The 19,802-nt window shown below is 40.4% G+C and overlaps 1 protein-coding gene and 1 long non-coding RNA gene across 2 annotated transcripts in view; one reads left to right on the plus strand and one right to left on the minus strand.

Annotated features, from left to right (window-relative positions):
• Positions 1-13,591: 13,591 nt before the first annotated feature.
• The window catches only part of LOC139076651 (uncharacterized), a 52,741-nt gene continuing 46,530 nt past the window's right edge, over positions 13,592-19,802 (plus strand). The window contains exon 1 of the long non-coding RNA XR_011528457.1: positions 13,592-14,108. This is a non-coding gene — a long non-coding RNA (uncharacterized lncRNA). The remainder of the gene's footprint in view (positions 14,109-19,802) is intronic.
• Positions 15,636-19,802, minus strand: part of TTN (titin) — a 269,108-nt gene continuing 264,941 nt past the window's right edge. Inside the window, exons 347-351 of the mRNA XM_070580292.1 lie at positions 19,597-19,753; positions 18,175-18,866; positions 17,920-18,073; positions 17,093-17,395; positions 15,636-16,963 (exon numbers count right to left, since the gene is read on the minus strand). Of these exons, the coding sequence (XP_070436393.1) occupies positions 16,665-16,963; positions 17,093-17,395; positions 17,920-18,073; positions 18,175-18,866; positions 19,597-19,753 (1,605 nt within the window). The 3' untranslated portion in view covers positions 15,636-16,664. The remainder of the gene's footprint in view (positions 16,964-17,092; positions 17,396-17,919; positions 18,074-18,174; positions 18,867-19,596; positions 19,754-19,802) is intronic.

Genomic DNA, 19,802 nt, shown 5'->3' on the forward strand with positions numbered 1-19,802 from the left:
GAGGGAGAGTCGTGGCCTGAAAGAAAGCCTGGTTAGGTGCAGGAGCTCCTTCGAGGGGGAGGTCTCTCTTTTAATAGCCCTGGGGGGTTAAGTAAATTGTAGCTGGTACATAGGGCTCCTTTTCATGTCTTTGCAGTTCCCCAATCCTCCTTTCTTTGAATTCATACTAAATTTGTAAGTTTAAATTCTTTTCTTTTATTTTGTGAGGAAGATTGGCCCTGAGCTAACATCTCTTGCCAATCTTCCTCTTTTTGCTTGAGGAAGATTGTTGCTGAGCTAACATCTGTGCCCATCTTCCTCTATTTTATGTGGGATGCTGCCACAGCCTGGCTTGACAAGTGGTGCTAGGTCCACCCCCACCTGGGATCCGAACTGGTGAACTCTAGGCCGCCAAAGTGGGGCACGCGAACTTAATGGCTTTGCCACTGGGCCAGCCCCTTCTTTTCTTTTTATAAATTTAGCTTGTTTTTACTAAAGTAATTCATGCATATCATTAACCAAATCAAATAGAACTAGAAGGCTTATAATGAAAAGCAGTTGCCCCTCCTCCCGACTTAGCGCCCCAGAGACAAGTACTTTCAGCTCTTGGTGGTTTGTTCCAGTATTTACCTTCCTGTTTGAAAATATGTTATATTGCTTTTTCTTGATTTATCAATTTCGGAAATGATTTCTTGAATTCCTTTTATGGCAGGCAGGATTTACTTTTCCTATATCCCTCCCTCCCCCACCCCTCCCAATATAGATTCATCACTACTTTTTGTTAAATCAGTAGATACAAATGTATCACTGCTGAACCCTGTGGTGAACCATCCTTATTTCCTTTCTACTAGAACTTTATTTTTCCTGGAATTAAAAATTGCCTGATTTTAAAATTTGCTTAATTTTTTATGTATCCATCACAATAACTATCCAAAGACTTAAATGCTCAAAAACATCAGATAATATCAATTCCTTTTTTTTTTTTTTTTTTTTTTTTTTGTCCTTTGGGGACATTTCTTCCAGTTTTCATCTTCTGCCGTCTGGATTATTGCTCTCCAGGCCTGAGCATGGCTCAGTGGTCATTCTTGGTCTCCCTTTGTTTTTTAGTCTCATATTGGATCTCCTGTTTATTGGATCCTGTGAGTTCCTGTTTCTTCATTTACTGCCCTTTTTTGGCTAAAGTGTATCCACCACAAAAAACTTCCTAGGAAAAAGTGCATGAGAAGTAAAGATTTTGAGACTTTACAGATCTGAAAATGTCTGTACTCTTGATTGATTGGTAGTTTGGACCTACTTTGAGTTTATGTCACGATTATATTTCCCTCAGAATTTTGAAGAAATTGTGCTCCATTGTCTTATGGCATTCATGAGTCCTGTGAAAATTCTGAAACCGTCTTTTTACACGGGACCTGTTTCACACTCAAGAAGCTTTTAGGAGCTTGTCTTTACCCCTGACATTTCACGATGATGTGTGGGTCTTTGTTCATTCATGTTGATGGGTACTCAACTTGGGGGAGTCTTTCAATTTGTAGACTGGTCTACTTCAGTTCTGGGCAATTTTTGTGTTATCTTTTTGATAATTGTCTCTCCTCTATATTCTCCATCCTGTCTTTCTAGAATTCTAGTTATTTGAATGTTGGACCTCCCAGACTGATTCTCTAATTTTAAAAATCTTTCCTCTCCAGTTGCTGCTTAAGTTATATTAGATTTGTTCTTTTTGTTATCCTCCAGCTCTTCCACTAAATTTTTTTTAGCTCCATAATTTCTAAGATATCTTTTTTCCTCTGTTCCTTTTTCATAATACCTTATGCTTATTTTATAGATTCAATGTCTTTTCATTATCTCTAAGGATAATTATGTGTTTTTTCCTTATGTCTTTCCTGTTTCTCGCATTGTTTCTATTTCTTCCATGTTCCTGTTTTCTTGTTTATTTGTTTTGGACTATGTCTTCCATTCTGAAGGCTTTCTTAGAAACTTGGGGAGGTCATCCATTCATGTTAAGAATCAGGTACCAAATAGCTAATTCCGTAGGTCTTTATGTGTAGACTGGGTTTATCAGTTACTAGTGGCCATCAGGTAAAGAGCTGGCCTTTTTTGTTGGAGTCCCCTAAATTTCAGTGGAAGTCTTTTCTTTGGAGCCATTTAGTTTTTCTAGGAAGGACTCCTGGATTCTGGCAGCAGGATAGGAGAAGGGTGAGGACTGCACAGTTTGTGTGGTAGCTTTTACTTCATCCCGTCTTTCCAGCCTCCCCATGCCCTGCCCCACCCCATCACAGTCTTCCTCTGTGGTCGCTGACCCTCAGGTTCAGTTTCTCCTGTGGATGGAGGTTGGGGGTTGGTGAGTTGTGTGGCTGTGGCGAGTAGGGAGAGGACCTGGGCTCCGGTTGCTCTTCATACAGACTTCTAGTCCCCATTTCAGCTCTGTGCCTCCCTCTCGTCGTCTACAATACCTGGTGCTTCCAAGTCTTGAACCTGTTAGGGTTTGGTAGGTGTAGGTATTGGCACTTAGGCTTTAATTTCTCCCCGTCTGCTAGGTTAGTTACCACACCTCCTCCTGGTTTTTATTTTTATAAACTTTGTTGAAATCGCATGGCTGTGTAGTCTGTTCTCTTTGTCTTTGTGGATTAATACCACTAATATTCCTCTAACGTCTTTTTGGTGGGGTTTTGGAGGTAAAGAAAATAAATACATGTGGTCAGTCTATCATATTTAACTGGAAGTCTAGATTTAAATTCTAATAGTATAGAAAATAAAATCTCTTTAGTTTTATTCTATAATTCATTCTTTCTACTCTCTAATGACTTTTAATTAATATTGTTTTACTGTACTACCTACCTCATAGGATTGTTGTGAGGATTAGCAGAATCAATACATATACAGCACTTAGAACAGTGCCTGGCATGTGGTATATGTTAAATAAGTGTTAGCTATTGTTAATATTGTTGTTACCATTATTATTATTACTACTACTACTCTTAATTCAGTAACCCACTTAGACTTGAATGAAGATGTTTTCACCATAGGGAGAGTTGTTGATAAATGGGAAAATCTAGTGTTTGACAACATTGGCTCTACATTTAACTAGACTTCAATGAAATGTTCAGGAGTTAAATTTTATCTTTCTAAGACACATTAAAGCCTTAAAAAAATCCAATCAGTAATAGTCTAAAAGTTTTTAAAAGCATATCACAATTTTGATGTGCTTTTAAGCTTTATTGGTTTTGTGTTTATCATTTAAATATGAAGTCTAGAGAATAAAATTGTGGAAATGATGTTTATTATGCCTTACCTACAGCCAGGAGATGTAATATTCTTTGATATGTAGAAATAGAGAACTCGTAGATTCTAGTCACTGCATCTATGCCCTACTTTCTTGTGAGTGACTGTACACTTTTCAGAAAATGTGAACCTATAAAAAGCAAAATGCCTGCATTTGTTCAGTTACTTCAGGTATCTTCTCTGTGTCCAGATTGCATGTGATAACACAGAACTCTCATTCGCAGTGGTGAAGTGGGAGTAGCTGATTGCCCTCCTCTTTTTATGAATAGTGAGCTGCATACTTTGGGGAAGGGGATTTTTATTTGTAAGGAGATTTGCATTCTCTCTCACTAGAGTCCCATGGTTGTGACAAATGGTTGTAAATATCAGTACTGCTAGAGATAAGAAATTTTTCTACGAAAGGATTGGCCAGTTGCTTAGTGTGAATAAACCTCTTTGCAAATTATCACGATAACTTTGGTAGTACAGATGAAACAGGTAGACATGGCTAGAGTCAAACAGTGCCTGCTGTTGGCCTGCTGCTGGCATTTCCCCTCCCCTAGATGTGAATAATATTGTCTTTTATGTCCCCTTACTATTTGCTTTGATAGTTCGTCTCTGGAACTTTGATGTCTACATCTTTGGAGCCCTTATGCTGCCTCATCTCCAAATGCAGTTACTAATCTCTATCTTTTCATAGGATGGGATTTGCTCTTCTGGCCCATAATGTGCTCCCCTTCCCCTCAAAACAACTTCTCTTGGTATCTTTGATAATAAAACATTTTGGAACACTTACGATGGGCCAGTTGCTTTACCTCATTTTAGCCTCTACACATAAATGTTAAAGTACAGGAAGGAATACAAGAGCAACCAAGATGCACACAACCAGGATTAACTCAGACGGGATTGATTAGAATGAGGAATATTTTGTTACTGTATCCTGAAATACTAAGTATTTAAATGATCTGTTTATTTTATTTAGTATTTTACTTCATCTGCCTCTGGACTAGCGTTCGTTGCCAAATAAATAACTAACCCAGAATTTATCCATGAAACCCAGAATGTACGGCAGGGCAGATTAAGTTTTGGTTACTTGTGGTAGATCAATGAATTAATGTACAGGGATATTAACACATTAAGCAATTCCTTTGCCACCAATGAGGGGTTGTTTCCATGGGTAATGTGGTCAGAAATGTATGACTCTGTAATGAATTTCCTCCTTAGTTTTATTCTGTCAGAGTGAGAGGAGGATGCTGTTGATATTTGTGCTTTTGAAAGTTTGTCACAAAGACTGTTTTACCCTCTTAAATCTCAATGTAAAGTATATTTCCAGATTTGGTAGCATGGGAACAGTTAGGAACAAAGGAGAGAGAATCATATCACCTTTGTGGATCCACTCTTTCCCAACCTCTCTTGGTATTAGTAGGCAGAGGCTGTCATTTTGGATGAGAGGTGGCTGGTTAGGAATGAAAAATAATGAGTTATGTGTAATGAAAAGGAGGTGTTCTAGGAAAACTTTTCAGTCCCTCTCAGTGCCATCATCTGTCTCCCAGCACTCTGGATTCTGAGAGAGCTGGGTTATTTCCTACCCTTCCTCTTATCTTTTTAAAGCAGTTCCTGAATATATTAAATCATAAATTCGTCTTTATTAAATTATCATTTAGACAATACGAATAAAGTGAAAGTTTGCCTTGGCACCCCCGCTCCCCTAGGGGTAACCACTCTTTTCTGGTGTGTATCCTTCCAGACCTTTCCCTACATGTTCACTATTATTTTATGTAGATGTACATTGCAGTCATTCAGATTAGCTCATCAATAGCAAAGTGATTCAATAAACAGTGGCACATCTATGATGCAGCTGGTAAGAAAGGAGATGACTCTATATGTCGTTTTACAAGTATTTTGTGTATGTGGCAGTAGACTAATTCTGACCTCTGCCGATGTTGACCTGACAGGCATTCTAGCTCTTTTATTTTCTTTTTAATCCCTCTATGCGAGGAACTGTGAATTGACTGCTTTTTCTAGATATCTAGAATGAGGCCATTTTCTTTTGAAAGACAATCCTAGAGTTTCTAGCGCTTTCTTTAATCGTGTGTATGTGTGTGCAGGTCTGTATGCATGGTTTCTGGGTTGTGGACAATGTAACTTGGAATCATTTTATTTCGAGATAAAGCTTTCTGTTTAGTTTTACAGTTGATTTTAAATGTTTAACTACAAAAATGAAACGACTTTGCTCCAGAAGTTACCAGGACTTGGTCAAAATAGAGTTGTGGTTTTTTTGTTTGTTTGACAGCAATCAAAAGTGTGGCTGAGAGATGGTAAGGATCAAGCATCGGATTGCTGTCTTGGAATGTATGCGTGTCCACATGACTAAAAGCCTTTATTGGACAATTTTATGTGGTAAATGAGCATACAATAAATACCTTTTAACTCTTACCACCAGATTCAGGCTCTGTACTTGAATTAAATAGGAAATTTTTATACTGTGCCCCTTTCCTGTGGTATTTTTGGTTGCTTGGAGTTGCTAGGTTATCCAGTGTTTCAGCATGCCTGCAGAATTGGCATACTCACAACACTGTCCGGAGCCCCTTGCCATGATGCCCCATGGGAGAGGCCTTAGAATACAAGTCATGTATTAACTGTTAGTTGGCTTTATTATATTTTTGTTTGTTTTCTTGTTTTGCAATGGTTGGCCGGAGAAAAGTGTGTGGCAATAATACTTGTATTTAGCATCGTGACCATGTATGACGTACTGTCTTTTAATTTTTTTTCCTTCTGTGCCAACTCTGATCAATTAGTTGTGGCTTCCAGGGATTCTGAGTTTGAAGCTAGGATCAGCAGAGAGTGACCTACTACTTGATTAATGCTGTCTGCCATGGGCTTGGTAGGAAGGTGTGGGGACTGCTGGCAAGGATATTCTGTCATCCCTAATACAGGGCAATGATTATGATCGGAGTTTGCACAACTTGGCTAGATTATTTTTTTTTTAAGCCCTCACAGTAAACAAAGTTGAGCAACTATAATTGATTCCCTGTTTTCAGTTTCTATTATCACACTAGAATGAACTTAATCATACGTATATTTTTAAAATGCAAACAAAAATAGCCCATCACCTCTTTCTTCAGGCCAAGTGTATATGTGTGCACGAGTAATGCACACCATTCACTTACTAGCAGTGCCTTTGTGAATTCAAAGACCTTTGCAACCTTGACATGTGCTCAGGAAAAAAATAGTGCCATGCTTTTAAAACAAACTTTAAAAAGTCTGCATTTAGCAAGTGAAATTCAATAGCATACCAGTGTTTTACATAGTTACTTTTTGTGTTTAGATCACGCTTAGTCATCACTTGAGAGAAGAGTTTTAGTTCCTTTGTGATTTTGCATAAGTAGCACACCTCCTTAGAAAGACAAGTTGCCCTTCTTTCTCCTTGCTGTGTTTTTAAAATATAGGCCATGACTTTTGGGGGAGAAATATACGGATTGCAACTTTTCTTTCTTGCTTTGTGAATCAGGCCATGTTGGCCACACATCGTCCTTGAATATGGCTTGAGTTATGAAGCCAGCAAAATGTACCAATGACCTATCATTTTTTGGCTTCATAACAAGTCTCTTTTTGGGGGACATGTGGCTCCTTCTTCTAAAATGTCTGCATCTGCCACTTTCAGATTCCACTCCTGCAGGTGTTTTTCTTTCTTTGGGGGGAGTGTGAAGGGATTAAGGAGTGGATATGGTTTTAGATAATGTTTTTAATCATTCAAGTCCATTGCTAGCTTGATCTACAAAAACTAAAAGACTCACTGTGATTTTTCTTGCCCCTGGTTTTTAAAATTCTGTTATCTCAGCCTTTCCTTTTTACCAGCTCTGAAGAAATCATGGTTGTATGTTATAAAAATCATGGTTGAATGTTAAAAGTAAGTTTCTAAGAGCTTTTCAATGTTATTTATAATTAGCCAAAGAGAAAGTCATATGAACTTTTTCCATTCTACCTTTCTTTTTATCCCCCTTCTTATTCACTTTATCTTTTCTTCATTTTTTTAATGGCTCAAACAAAATAGAAGTTTATTTCTTTTTTTTAATTAAGGTATAATTGACATATAACATTATATTAGTTTCAGTTATACAACATAATGATTCGATATTTGTAATTTTTTCTCCATTTTTGATTGATGATTATAGAGTCCCCAAAATACCCTACTCAATGTCTCCATATTTGGTGGACTGTTTAGGGAAAGAAAAGAATCACTTGGGAAGGCTGGTGAGTTCAAGGGGGCATTTAAATTTAGAATAGCTTATATATTTATTCATCTTAAAAACAAACTTTGTTCAGTCAATATTCATTGGATACTTACTAAGTGCTATGTTGCCAGTATTCATCTTTGCTAATTCTTGAGTGCACTTAAAACTCACTGCTTTATTTTTAATGGTTTAGATAAATTGACTATCTTAATTATAATTGGCTTTCCTAAATTTTCACTTTTTTTAGTTAACTAGTTGAATAGCATTTATTATTTACATTTGCACACCAACTGTTATTTTAACCTAAACATAAATAGGCAAGTGTTAGAAAATATCATGATTTTTAAGAAAAATAGCCTTTTCTTTGTGTGTATAAATATTATTGAAAACATAAGCACATGATTTTTTTTTATTTTTCCTTTTCAGTGTCTTTATTTTTGGTTAGTTGTAACTAATACATATAATGGTTCTTGCAACAAGAGTTTGTGGGTATTTAAATGGATAATTTGTAACTTAGAAGTTAAATAAATTGGAAATATTGAAATTGATAGAAAAACTAGTCTCTAAATAAACTTAGTAGACTAATAGCAAATACGGCTTTAGATTGATATAACTAAGCACTTTAATTTTGAAACATTTCAGAATAGGATTTTTATTCCCAGGGGAAAAATAAACTTCATTAAAAAATATATGTATACTTATCTTGTGAGTATTCTTTTTTTCTCTTCCAAATGCCAAAGGTGTACTCTATATTTTCATTGTGAAAATTCTGCTTGTTTAAAGTATTGTAGCAATTTTATAAATCAATAAAACTGAGCCATGTCAACAGTGTGGGGGAAAATGTTTAATAAATTTGCCATGTCACTAAGAAAAATCGAAGTACAGCATGTTTTGGAAGTTTAAGGAAGGATAACCCTTCACTTAAAAAAATATGACAACTGGTTTGCTGCACATTTAAATGTAAAATCTGATTGGCCTCAATTAAAGTTAGTGCTGTGATGTGAGAAAAGCTATTAGGAGAAATAATAGTTAAGCTTTAAATGACAGGTTTAAGTGGATCACTTTATTTGGCCAGATCAGGGGTTCTCCACTACAGCTGCACATTAGAAACCCCTATGAGTGTTTAAACTTCCCAAGGCCTAGGGTGACCTGGACCAATTACAGCAGAATCTTTGGGGGTGGGACCCATTTATCAGTATTCTTTAAAGCTCCCCACTAATTCCAGTGAGTACCAAGGTTGAGACTACTGAGCTAGATGGAAACTCCCATTCCTGATGGTTGTATTTAAGAAGAGGTATATGTCTATATACAGCATTAAAGTTTGCACCATCATCTAACAGCCTGAAAGGCCAAATGTTTTTCCAGGTCCTTTTTAGCATGGTCTGAGGATCAGCACATTGGCTTCACCTGGGAGCTTGTTAGAAATGCAGACTCTCAGGGCCCCACCCCAGATCTGCTGAACCAGATTCTGCATTTGAACAAGACCCCCAGGCGATTCCTATGCACTTTAAAATTTGAGAGGCACTGTTGGAGGTGGTATTAGGATAAATGTCCATCTTGATACACCCTGCCTTTTGCTTCTACTTCTGGTTTTCTGTCCTAAGTTGGGACATTTTCACACATGGTTGGAAAATGAAACTCGTACTGTGTGCTCACTTCAGCAGGTTAATAGCTAGAGATGATTTCCTGATCTGGAGCACATGTGAAGGAGACAACCACCACTGTCACCATCACCACCTAACTCCTCTATCCCTAAGATGGGAAAGAGTAGGGAGCTCAAAGAATGGTCACCGAGTTGAAGGCCGTGCTCTTTCAGTGCCTTCTCCCAGCTGCCTTGTGTATTAAGGAAAAATAAAAACTATAGTCCTTGTAAGGATACTTCTTCATACATACCTTTATCTTGAGAATTCTTCTTTGGAAGAGAAAGAAATTTAACTTTAAGTAAGAAATTTACTCATCATAGTCTCAAGCTGAAATGAATAAAACCGAATCCTTCACGTTCTTTGGAATAATGTCTACCCGGAGTCCAGCTCTCAGAAACCTGCCTTATCATGGCTGCAGTCCCCTGCCTTCAACACTCTGGGAATCTCAGCTGGCTTCCCTCTGTCTCGGCACCCACCAAGAATCAGGCCGATGGTTTTGTCAGGATACCTCCCTGCTCGAATGTTGGAAAGGTTCTTTTCTGTCATTTCTCTAGGGCCCATAACATTGTTTCCAGAGAGCTTTGGCTCTCCCACTGCTATCTGTTCACGTGACATCCTGGGTCACATAAGCACCCTATTTGCTGGCTATGTTGCAGATGCCAGTAAAGGGTTCAGCATTTCAGGCCTTAGCTTCCTGGAAAGAAGACTTGACAATGCTGGTACTGGGGGCCCTTTTACGGGAAGTGACCCCGGGGGGATTTTGTTGTCCACCCTGCCCTAGAACTGTAATGACCCTGAAAGTGGAACAGAGCCTTCTTCTCCCTAAACACTCTCTTGCCCTCTCACCCTCCAGCAGGTTTGATTTTCGGTGTTGTGAAGAGGGGGCAAGACCACACTGATAAACAGAGGCCTGGCTTCTAGTTCCAGCTCTGCTACTAACCATGTGATTTGGGGCATGTTATTTGAGCACTCTAGATCCCAGTAATCTCTACTTTCAGCTTTCCTTCTGGTAGATAGCTCCAGGAGGCCTCATTCTCCTCCCCTTAGTGGTCCTTCTATTTATTAGGACAGGACATCTCAGCCTCCTGTCTGGTTTTGGCCTGATGGTGTCCTTTCTCTCCAGCTTCTTGGGGTTGTTCAGGGCAGGGAAGTAAGAGGAGAGGAGGAACTGCCAGCCTCCCTTAGGGATGTGGGCTGAGGTTCTCAGCAGGTTGGCGAACGAGGAGTACCTATGTGCCTCACCTGACTAAAATCTAACAAAAGGTCATAGGGATCTCAGATGAACTGGCAACAAAAAGCTGACTTCATTCATGGGTTGCAACTGCAAGAAAGAATTCTGTCCCCATCTTCCTCTCTAAGGCTGAGACTGGTGTCAAAGGGGGTCCGCCCAACATCCCTAGATGTTGTCCCTAGAGAGACTTCCCCTCTAACTCAGGGAATTTGTACCTATTACATCCTTAGCAAGAAGCATTTGTCCTTGAGGCTCTGGCTGGTTCAGGAGGGTCTTTAGCTAGGGACACACCAACACAAGGCTCATTAGCAGCGGCCCCACATGACTGCAGAAGGAAATGAGTCCTGAGCACCAGTGCCTGGAAGGGGTCTCCAAAGCGGGGCGTATCCCTGCCTCTTTTTAGGGGGAGCCGTGTGAAGGTATTTCTCAGATGGCCTGCGCATCTATTGGGCTAATCTCTCTGTGAAACATGTGGGGCAGTATCTCTTAAGCTTTTAAAATCATTGGCATCTTTAAAACTGAAATGAAAATTAGGAATCATGTCCCTAGAAAATATACTTAGGCATAATCTCAGGGGGCTCCTGAATGCCTAGAGATTCTAGGAGAAGCATGAACTTTAGGTTTGGAATCCTGATTTTCAGGACATGCTCCTTTTGCAGGAATTTCCTGACAGATTGGGAAGCATTAGAGGACCTGCCCATTCTTCTTACTTGCTTCCCACCTTTTCTTAAAATGGAGCGGGAGCCCCAGGAGCCACATTCCTGACACCACATCCTCAGGAGAACTTGGCTTGCTGGGCCGGACTCTTGTACCTCTCCACTGCCAATTCCACAGCAGTGGTCCTTGTCACTGAGAAGCCTGCGAGCAGTAAGGTGCCCTCCCATCTCCACAAGTCACCCCTCTTCCCCACACCTCTTCCTGTGCCTGGAGAGTCTCCTAGCCTGGCTTTGTTACATGTATCCCTAAGTCCTCAGACAATCTTAAGAAAGGTCTTTCCACGAATGGCTAGAAAGCCCTGGGACTACAATCACAGGGCCACTATGGGCTAGAAATTTGGTGGCAGGTAAAAGTCTTTGTGTGAGTGGAGTCCCCCCAGGAGGAAGTAAGCTCTTTGATGTAAAATGGCAAAAAGATGTCATAACTTTCCCAGAATGGCTAAAGACTTTGTAAAACTAAAATTTATGCAAGTAACGAGTTTGCTTAAATCTCTTTCATGGTTCCCCTTCCCTCTTACAGAAAAGCCCAAACCCTATAATGTGGTGTACGAGGCCTTCTGCAGTGGTGCCCCACCTCTTGCCCCAGCCCTTCAGAGGTTCCTGCACCAGCCTTGCTAACCTTTATCCTTCCTCCCCTCCCCCAGGCTTTGCAGGTGCAAAGGTCCTACGCCTAGAAAGCCGGCCCCACCCCTCCTTATCTCACCCCACACTCCAGGTCGCAGCTTTTCCATGTAATGTCCTCTAACCTGACTGTTCCCCATTTCTCTGACTGGATCAGATAGACGCCTCAGCAAGGTGCTCGCAAACTCTTTAGATTCTTTTTTTTTCTTTTTAATCATAGCACTTTATTTCATTTATCAGGTGATATCCAGTTCCTCCTCCTACAAGATCTAGTCCTCTTCACACCTTCCATGTTTCCACCTGCTGTAGCTTGTCTCAGCCAGCATCACATGCAGCACCAATGAAAACAGTTGCATCATCAGATAAGTTTGGGGAGTACTGTGTCTGTCAGCTCTTGGAGAATCACAACACATACTAGCTCATCAAAGGTTCCAAGAAGTCCTGCATAAAGAAGTATGATTACCTAATCCCTAAGTTTATTTTGCTGTGAAACACTTTTTTTCAAAACATCTACTAACTTCTTGAGGAAGAGTGGGACATATTGATCCTAAAATACCAAAAGGCAAAAAAACTAAGCTTTCATTTTTTATGACCTTAGAATCAAAATTGATGGGCCGATTTATTTTCAAAAGTCCTTCTATTTATCTAGCAGACACTATTTTCTCCTCTTACAAGGAAACTGGACTTTCTTTTCCTGAATGTCTCTAAGTTATATTTAGGGCAGAGTAAGGAAATACAAACTACTTTCTCTTCCTGGAGCACGATCATAAAACATTATTCTTCAATCAGTCACCAAGGAGACTGTCAATTTAACCTGTTATTTTACTGGCTGTTTCTGATTTCTGACCTACCTCTACATGGTTCATCTATGTAATCAGCTACTATTGGATAGAGACAATAAATCTATCTTTTGAGAAATTCCATCAAAATACTTCCTATAAAAATATGTTGTTCCATGGCCATCATTCTAGTGTTATGGGTTGAATTGTGTCCCCCCAAAAAGATATGTTGGAGTCCTAACCCCTAGTACCTCAGGAGGTGGCCTTATTTGGAGATAGAGTCTTCACAGAGATACTAAAGTTAAAATGAGGTAATTAGGGTAGACCCTAATCTAATATGCTGGTATCCTTCTCAACGGGAAATTCGGACACACGCATGTACACAGGGAGGATGCTATGTGAATGTGAAGATGATCATCTTTAAGTCAAGCAGAAGGGCCTGGAACAGATCCTTCCCTAACAGCCCTCAGAGGGAAGCAACCTGCTGATACCTTGATTTTGGACTTCCAGCCTTTCCGTTGTGTAAGCCACCCAATGTGTGGTACTTTGTTCCTGCAGCCCCAGCAAGATAACAGGCCTAGCGATCATGAGTGAGACCTATGCGAGGTCTGCTCTAAAATGCTGCTTCTCTGGTCCCTGACTGCAATGTTCAGCACGGTGGGCCCTCATATAATAATGTCCCCTCGTATTGACAGGGTCCTGTGCCAGGCACTGCTCTAAGAGTGTTACATGTAATTTGTTTAATCTTCACAACAACTCTGTGAGACTGATGTTGTTATTTCCATTTTATGGATGAGAACATCAAGGAACGGAGTTCATTACCTGCCCCAGGTCACACAAGTTAGTAAATAGCAGATCCAAGATTTGAGCTTGATACTCTGGGCTTTGAGTGCCGATGTGTAATTCCTACATTATGGTGCTTATAGGTAGCCAGGGACTGGGGTTTATAAAACAGACAGAAAGGAGTCAGCAAAAAGAGGAGCAGGATGACAGGGAATACCCCTCATGGGTTTTGTGGATCGAATGGGTTGGAATCCGGGAGAAGGCAGAGGCTTTTTGCTCTCTGTCGCCCCCTGTCGACATGGGGAGAGAAAGGTGGTCTGACTCGGAAGTGATGCAATGACGCTGAGAAGTTACTCCCGGGGCTGCTGAAGGTGGGGCGGTGCGGAGCAGGAATCCCCTCTCGCTCCCCGCACCTCCGCCAGGGAGCCCTGTTCTTGGAGGAGCTAGGGGAAGGAGTCTGGCTGGTAAACCCGGAAAGGGTTCTTGTCGTTCTAGCAGGAGTGCCTCCGACGGACTGCCCAGGATCCTCCCTTTGCGATCCTCTCAGATGCGCCTCACCGCCACACTGTGCGTTTTGAGAGGCCGCGGGCTTCCTCTAGTACATAAAAAGAAGCCAGGCCTGGCCTTTAGCGTAGATCTCCTTCGCTGGGTAGGTCGTTGCCCCTCCCTTCTCCCTCAGGTCCAAGCTGGATCTCAGGGCCTGGGGGACGCAACTACAGAAGAGCGCAATCCTTTCAGCTTTAGAATTCTCAGCAACACGGACTGCATCTCGGCCACGGATAGGACATGTGAGAAATATTAGCGTGTCGGGGCTGGGAATCGTCCTCAGGAATCACTCTGTAAGTCATGCGTCTCATTTGAAGGTGAGAATGGGCGTTTAAAGTTGTTAGGTGGTGTAGTGGATGCTCTTGGTACCTCCCAGATCCCCCAGGGTATGTGTATCCGACCCCGGGTTTCTTAAGTGTTGGCTGTTTAGTGGCCCTAGACTGCAGAGATTGCTCTGGCGAAAAGGGACCCCTCCAGCCTGGGAGGTTATCTACCCCCACCCCCACCCAACCCCCGCCCAAGCTCACAGCCTGTAGCCACTGACTAGCCGATAAGGGGGTGCAAAAGGTCAGCCCCCTTGTTCCAAGATGGAACCAACTCTGGTACAGTTGACGCTCTCGGTGGGATCCGCTGAAGCTGCCGCTGAGACCACATTCTAGCTTAGCTTTCTTCCTCAGCCCTGCTTCCCTCATCCCCTTTTTCCTGAGAGCAATCTCTCAAAAAATTACTTATACAGGAATCCCTAGGGGTCACCCGGTGGCGCAGTGGTTAAGTTCGCAGTTCTGCTTCTGGTCGGCCTAGGGTTCGCCGGTTGGGATCCCGGGTGCGGACATGGCACCGCTTGGCACACCATGCTGTGGCAGGCGTCCCACATATAAAGTAGAGGAAGATGGGCATGGATGTTAGCTCAGGGCCAGTCTTCCTCAGTGAAAAGAGGAGGATTGGCAGCAGTTAGCTCAGGGCTAATCTTCCTCACAAAAAGAAAAGAAAAGAAAAGAAAAAAAATTCCTTTCTCAGGTTCTGCTTTTAGGGAATGTGACTCAAGACAGAATACTTGCTGAATAAATCAGTGGAGACCCAAGATATTCTTTTGGAGAATAAAAATCGACAGTCATGTGCTTCAGCTTTGGCTACTGGTACTTAGGTTTAGGAGGTAATTGTACTTACATTTGTAACTTGTACTTACATTTAGGAGATGATAATTTAGGCAAATAATCAACTTTATAGGTTTATAATTATGATTATCTAACTGAAGTGGATAAATATAGATTTTTCTGGCACTAGATATTTTATTATCAAGTATAGATCAGTTGTTTAAAAAAGCATGTAGGACTATACCATTTAAAACAAGTTCTTTAGTTCTGAGGACCTTTATTTGTTCTGCCTCAATTTGGAGCTACAGTGGTCAACATGGATTCTGTTGTCATATTTCTCTTCCCTCCAGTCCTTCAGGGACAGGGTCTATATCATCTTGCTCATCTTTGTCTTGTTCCACGTGGTGTCCAGCACAAAATATTGTGAATTGTAGATGTTCAATATCTTTGATGGATTTAGTTGAATCAGCTCCAAAAAAAATATTTTTCTTGATAAGTGTAGATTTAATCTGTTAATTTGAGGGATTTTTCTTAACTTTCGGGGATAAATTTATCCACGAGAACCCTATCTATGCTTTTTAAAAAACTGTTGAATACATTCAACGCAATAGTTTAAATATTTGCTTTAAAGAACTTAGTATGGGCTATTTTGTACTGGAGTTGCTTTCTCTGATCTGTGATCATTTCTGTGATCCGTGAAGGCGCATGCCTCCCCACCCCAGACGTCCACAGAAAACCACCACCCACACATTTTGAGGTGCAGATAGCTTGCTTTATTTTGTTGTTACTATCTCAAGGAGGTCCAACAATTATAACTAACAATTGAATTTATACCTGCATAAAAAGAACTACATCAAATTGACCTTTTGGGCAGTTAGTCATGATGTTGTTTTTTTAAAGTTAACGACAGCTTTATTTGGTTCTTATTCTTGTTGATTTTTTGCTGCGGCTCATTGCTTAGTTGCCCCGGTTTCTGAGGTGTAATTTAAATTTCGAGCTACCACACGAAGGCGTTGGCTGCACCCTGGGACCTCCAAGAGGTGGCACTGCTCCTGCATAGGAATACTTGAATAGCTTGGTTAAATGAGGGGATGGCCAGGCGATGTTACTTTTCCAAGCTATCCAGGCACTCTCTATGGTCAGAGACAGTGTAAAATGAGCGAACAAAGTGCTGGCCGTTGCACTTTGCTCTGGTAATATTTAAGTCATGATAATTTTGAGTGTGACATCATCAGAGAAAATGTAAGACGTTAAAGTGTTGCTTACAGGAGGGTAAATGCAAACATCACCAATGCCTTACATTTCTGATTCGATAGGTATTGGTGCACATGTCAGGTGATGTGCACAGCATCTTCTTTTAGGTGGATAGGACATCTTCAATGGGGAATTTCTCGACCCATTGAGGCATACTTAGACATCAACATTATGTTGAGGCACAAAGATTGATTAAGTGTTGAGCAGGGTATTCGTTCCATAAGTAACTTTCTCCTACCAACAGTTAGTTTCAAAAGTTACAGTGTAAAATGTCATAAAATAAATGGTACAAAACTTTATAACCGTTAATCCGGCTATATACAGTATGTACATGTCACTAGAAAATGTATAATATTCTTAGGTCAATTATGAAAAGATTGAAATGCATACTTTTGAACTTTGACTCATTTAGGTTGATACAAAACTACTTCTTCTTTTTAAATATTTACAGATCAGAAAGATTAGTCCATGTGGATCATTTGTGAAAGGTTAAGAATGAGTCTGAGTATGAGAGCACAGGCCCTCTTAAATGGATCGAATATTTATATTCACAGTGGCAGAGTCAGATCCGAATTCATTCCCTAAGCTCAGGGTATAAATTCCACCATCTTGTTTCTGTACGTCCATGATGATCAGAGTTGTCAGGTCATCTGTGTTTTCAATAAGGAATCTCCCTTGTTGTTCTTGATTTTTAATTTTTCTTCCACGACAGGACCACGTTATTTCCGGAGTAGGCTCACCCGTAAAAGCACAGGCTACTGTTAAAACTTTGCCCTCATCAATGCTGATGTCAGAGGGAAGAGCTTCAATTTTAGGTGGAACTCCTTTATGAAACAACAACAAAAACGTTTTAGGATCACTGAATAAATAATGATTTGCTTTCTACTGAATTGTATGTACTAAAGACTATACCACTAGGCTTGTCTACCTCTACCAGAAATTTTATTGCTCACCTCTTATGCCTGCTTTAAGCATTCTACTAGTTGAGCTTTCCAGTTGCGTCATGCTAGCTTTTCCCATAAAACTGCTGGAACTCACTTCTACAAAGGACTCCTGCATGGAGGACATGCTTTGGGCAGACATGCTTGCAAATTTCATTTCAGTCATGCTGCTAGCACTGCTGCTGCTGAAACTGCTGAAGGAGGCCTCCTGCTTAGAGGCCGACATTTGCATTGACTGAGACGAGAAGCTTCCGTGCAAGCTCGTGTCACCACTTGTCCTCAATACTACCTCTCTGGAAGGTTCTTCAACTAGAGCTGTGGAGCATAGCAGATACACAGTGAACACCAATGACATCTGGTTAATTGGTGACATGTGACACTGACTCACAGAAATGGAAAACTTAAACACACACATACAGAAGTGTAACCCGAACAATTTGCTGTGGAAGCATAAGCAAATACATATATACATACATTTGTCAAGAGCCAGCTCAATGTCTCCAAGAAACAAATCCTGATATTTCTATCATTACATTACATGCAGGCGCTAGAATCACTAGGAGAAAAATGATTAGGCATATAGAAAATAATATATATAGTGCACTCTGAAAATAAATGTAATAGGGCAGTTGGTAGCTTTGCCTTGAAAGTTAACTCATCCACATTCTGTTGAGCTATAAAGAAACTCTGGCCATAAGGATGAATTCACACAGGAGGCCTGTGCTTCTTACACATGGAATTTAACAAGGCTTCAGAGAGTTTGCTGTGTGCAGAAGACAAAGACAAAAGAACACATAAAGGCCTTAAGCGAGTAAGGAAAATGGCAAAGATATACTTACGAAGGACCGTGAGAGAAGCAGTAGCTGAGCACTGGCCACGGAAATTTTTGGCCTTAACTGTGTACTTCCCACTGTCGCTTTCAGATGCATTTCGGATTTCAAGAGAATATACATTTCTAGAGCGACTTACGCTGATATTTGAAGAAATGGAAATCTAAAAAGAAGGAGGAAAAAGAGAAGTATTCCTCTGAGCTCTTCAGGAGTAGATATGGTATTTTAAATTTTCTTCAATACTGTATTCATAATTAAACTTACCGGGAGGTTGTTTTTAAACCATTCGATTTCTGGGGATGGCTCGCCACTGATTTCACAAGAAAAGAGAACATTTTGTCCTTCGTTAACGTTTTGAGATCTGGGCTGTGAGATGAAGGCTGGAGCATCTGAGAGTTCTTTGCTCAGGGTCAGATCATACTGACACTTGACGATTCCTTGGCTGGTTTTGCCGATGCAGGTGAGGATTCCTGCATCTTTGTGACCGGCCTGCTTGATGGTTAGGGTCTGATCGCTGCCTGAGACACCGTATCTGTACTCCTCGGAGTTAGTTAGCTCTACTCCATTCAGTACCCATTTCACATCAGTGGCTCCAGCAATGTTGGCTTTTAAAGTCACTTTCTGACCATCATTTATGCTCATCTGAGTAGAGAATGCCTTCACCTCGGCCTGAGTTCTGATTTCTTCGGATGCCTGTGATGTTTTAGAGATTTCCTCATGGACAATGGATTTATCCAGGGAAGCTGCTTCTGATTTCTTGACTTTTTCAGAAATCAGAACCTTTGAAGCTTCCTCCTTCATGGCTAACTTTTCCTGAGATTTCACCTCTGACTTCTTGATTTCTTGAGAAATTAGGGCTTTTTGGGAAATTTCTTCCTGGACTACTGCCTTCTCCTGGGATGTAATTTCAGAGGTCTTTTGTGTGGATACTTTCTGCGCCTCAGTGTCTTTTACAGCTAAAAAAGAAACTTCTGTAAGGCAAACTTAACCAGAAAGAGGCCCCACCCTTTACTCTTTTGTAGCTTCTGCATGTGAATAAAATACAAAGAAAAAATGTTGACTTCTGTATGCAGTGTAGGTGTAGCTAATTCTTTCTTAGTCCCAATCTTGGAAAATTGTCATGCGTGACTTTTGTGATCAGTATAATGACTCCTTAAACTAAACTAAATTGAAGATGATTCTTATGGGAAAAAAAATCTTGAAAAGAATAGTCAAAGGATTTAGGAGATTTTGATTAATAAAAAACACTGACATGTTTTAGAAGACTGAGATGAAAGCAAACTAATTTTAACTGGGAAAACTGATCTGGTTGTTTCATTAACTTTGCATTGCCTTGGAAAATTAGCAAAAGTGAAGGTTTGGGGAAGCCATGCCATTTTGTGTATTCACCTGACTTTATTCCTAAACATTCCTGGAAGCAGAGGCTGACTCTGTGGAATCTTATATAACACCACATACGATTAGGCACTATTTGATGTGTGTTTTTAAAGATAATATAAAAGTATATGCTAACTTCACATATGTGCATTTCTACATTTGTGTATAAATGGTATTCTAGGATTTGGAAAACAGTTTTATTTTAGTACTTTCTTGTGTGTGTGTATGTGTGTGTAAGGGAGAATGTTTAGAAATGTTCTGTTAATGTCATCTTCTGAAAAATGTTGGTAAGAATCAAAGCCAACCTACCTTTTATTGTTAATTTGCAGCTCGAGGACACAGAGCCGGCTGAATTTGTTATTGTGCAAGTATAAAGCCCGCCGTCAGAGGTCTCAGTCTTATGAATTTCTAGGAGGAATCCTCCTTTGTCTTCAGAGAGTTTATATTTACCTCCTTGTGTAATAGCCTGTAGAATGCAAGTGAGTTGAGTTTTAAAAAATGATTTAATTTTAAAC

Source organism: Equus przewalskii, chromosome 17 (assembly GCF_037783145.1).
Source record: "Equus przewalskii isolate Varuska chromosome 17, EquPr2, whole genome shotgun sequence".
Taxonomy (NCBI): Eukaryota; Metazoa; Chordata; class Mammalia; order Perissodactyla; family Equidae; genus Equus; species Equus przewalskii.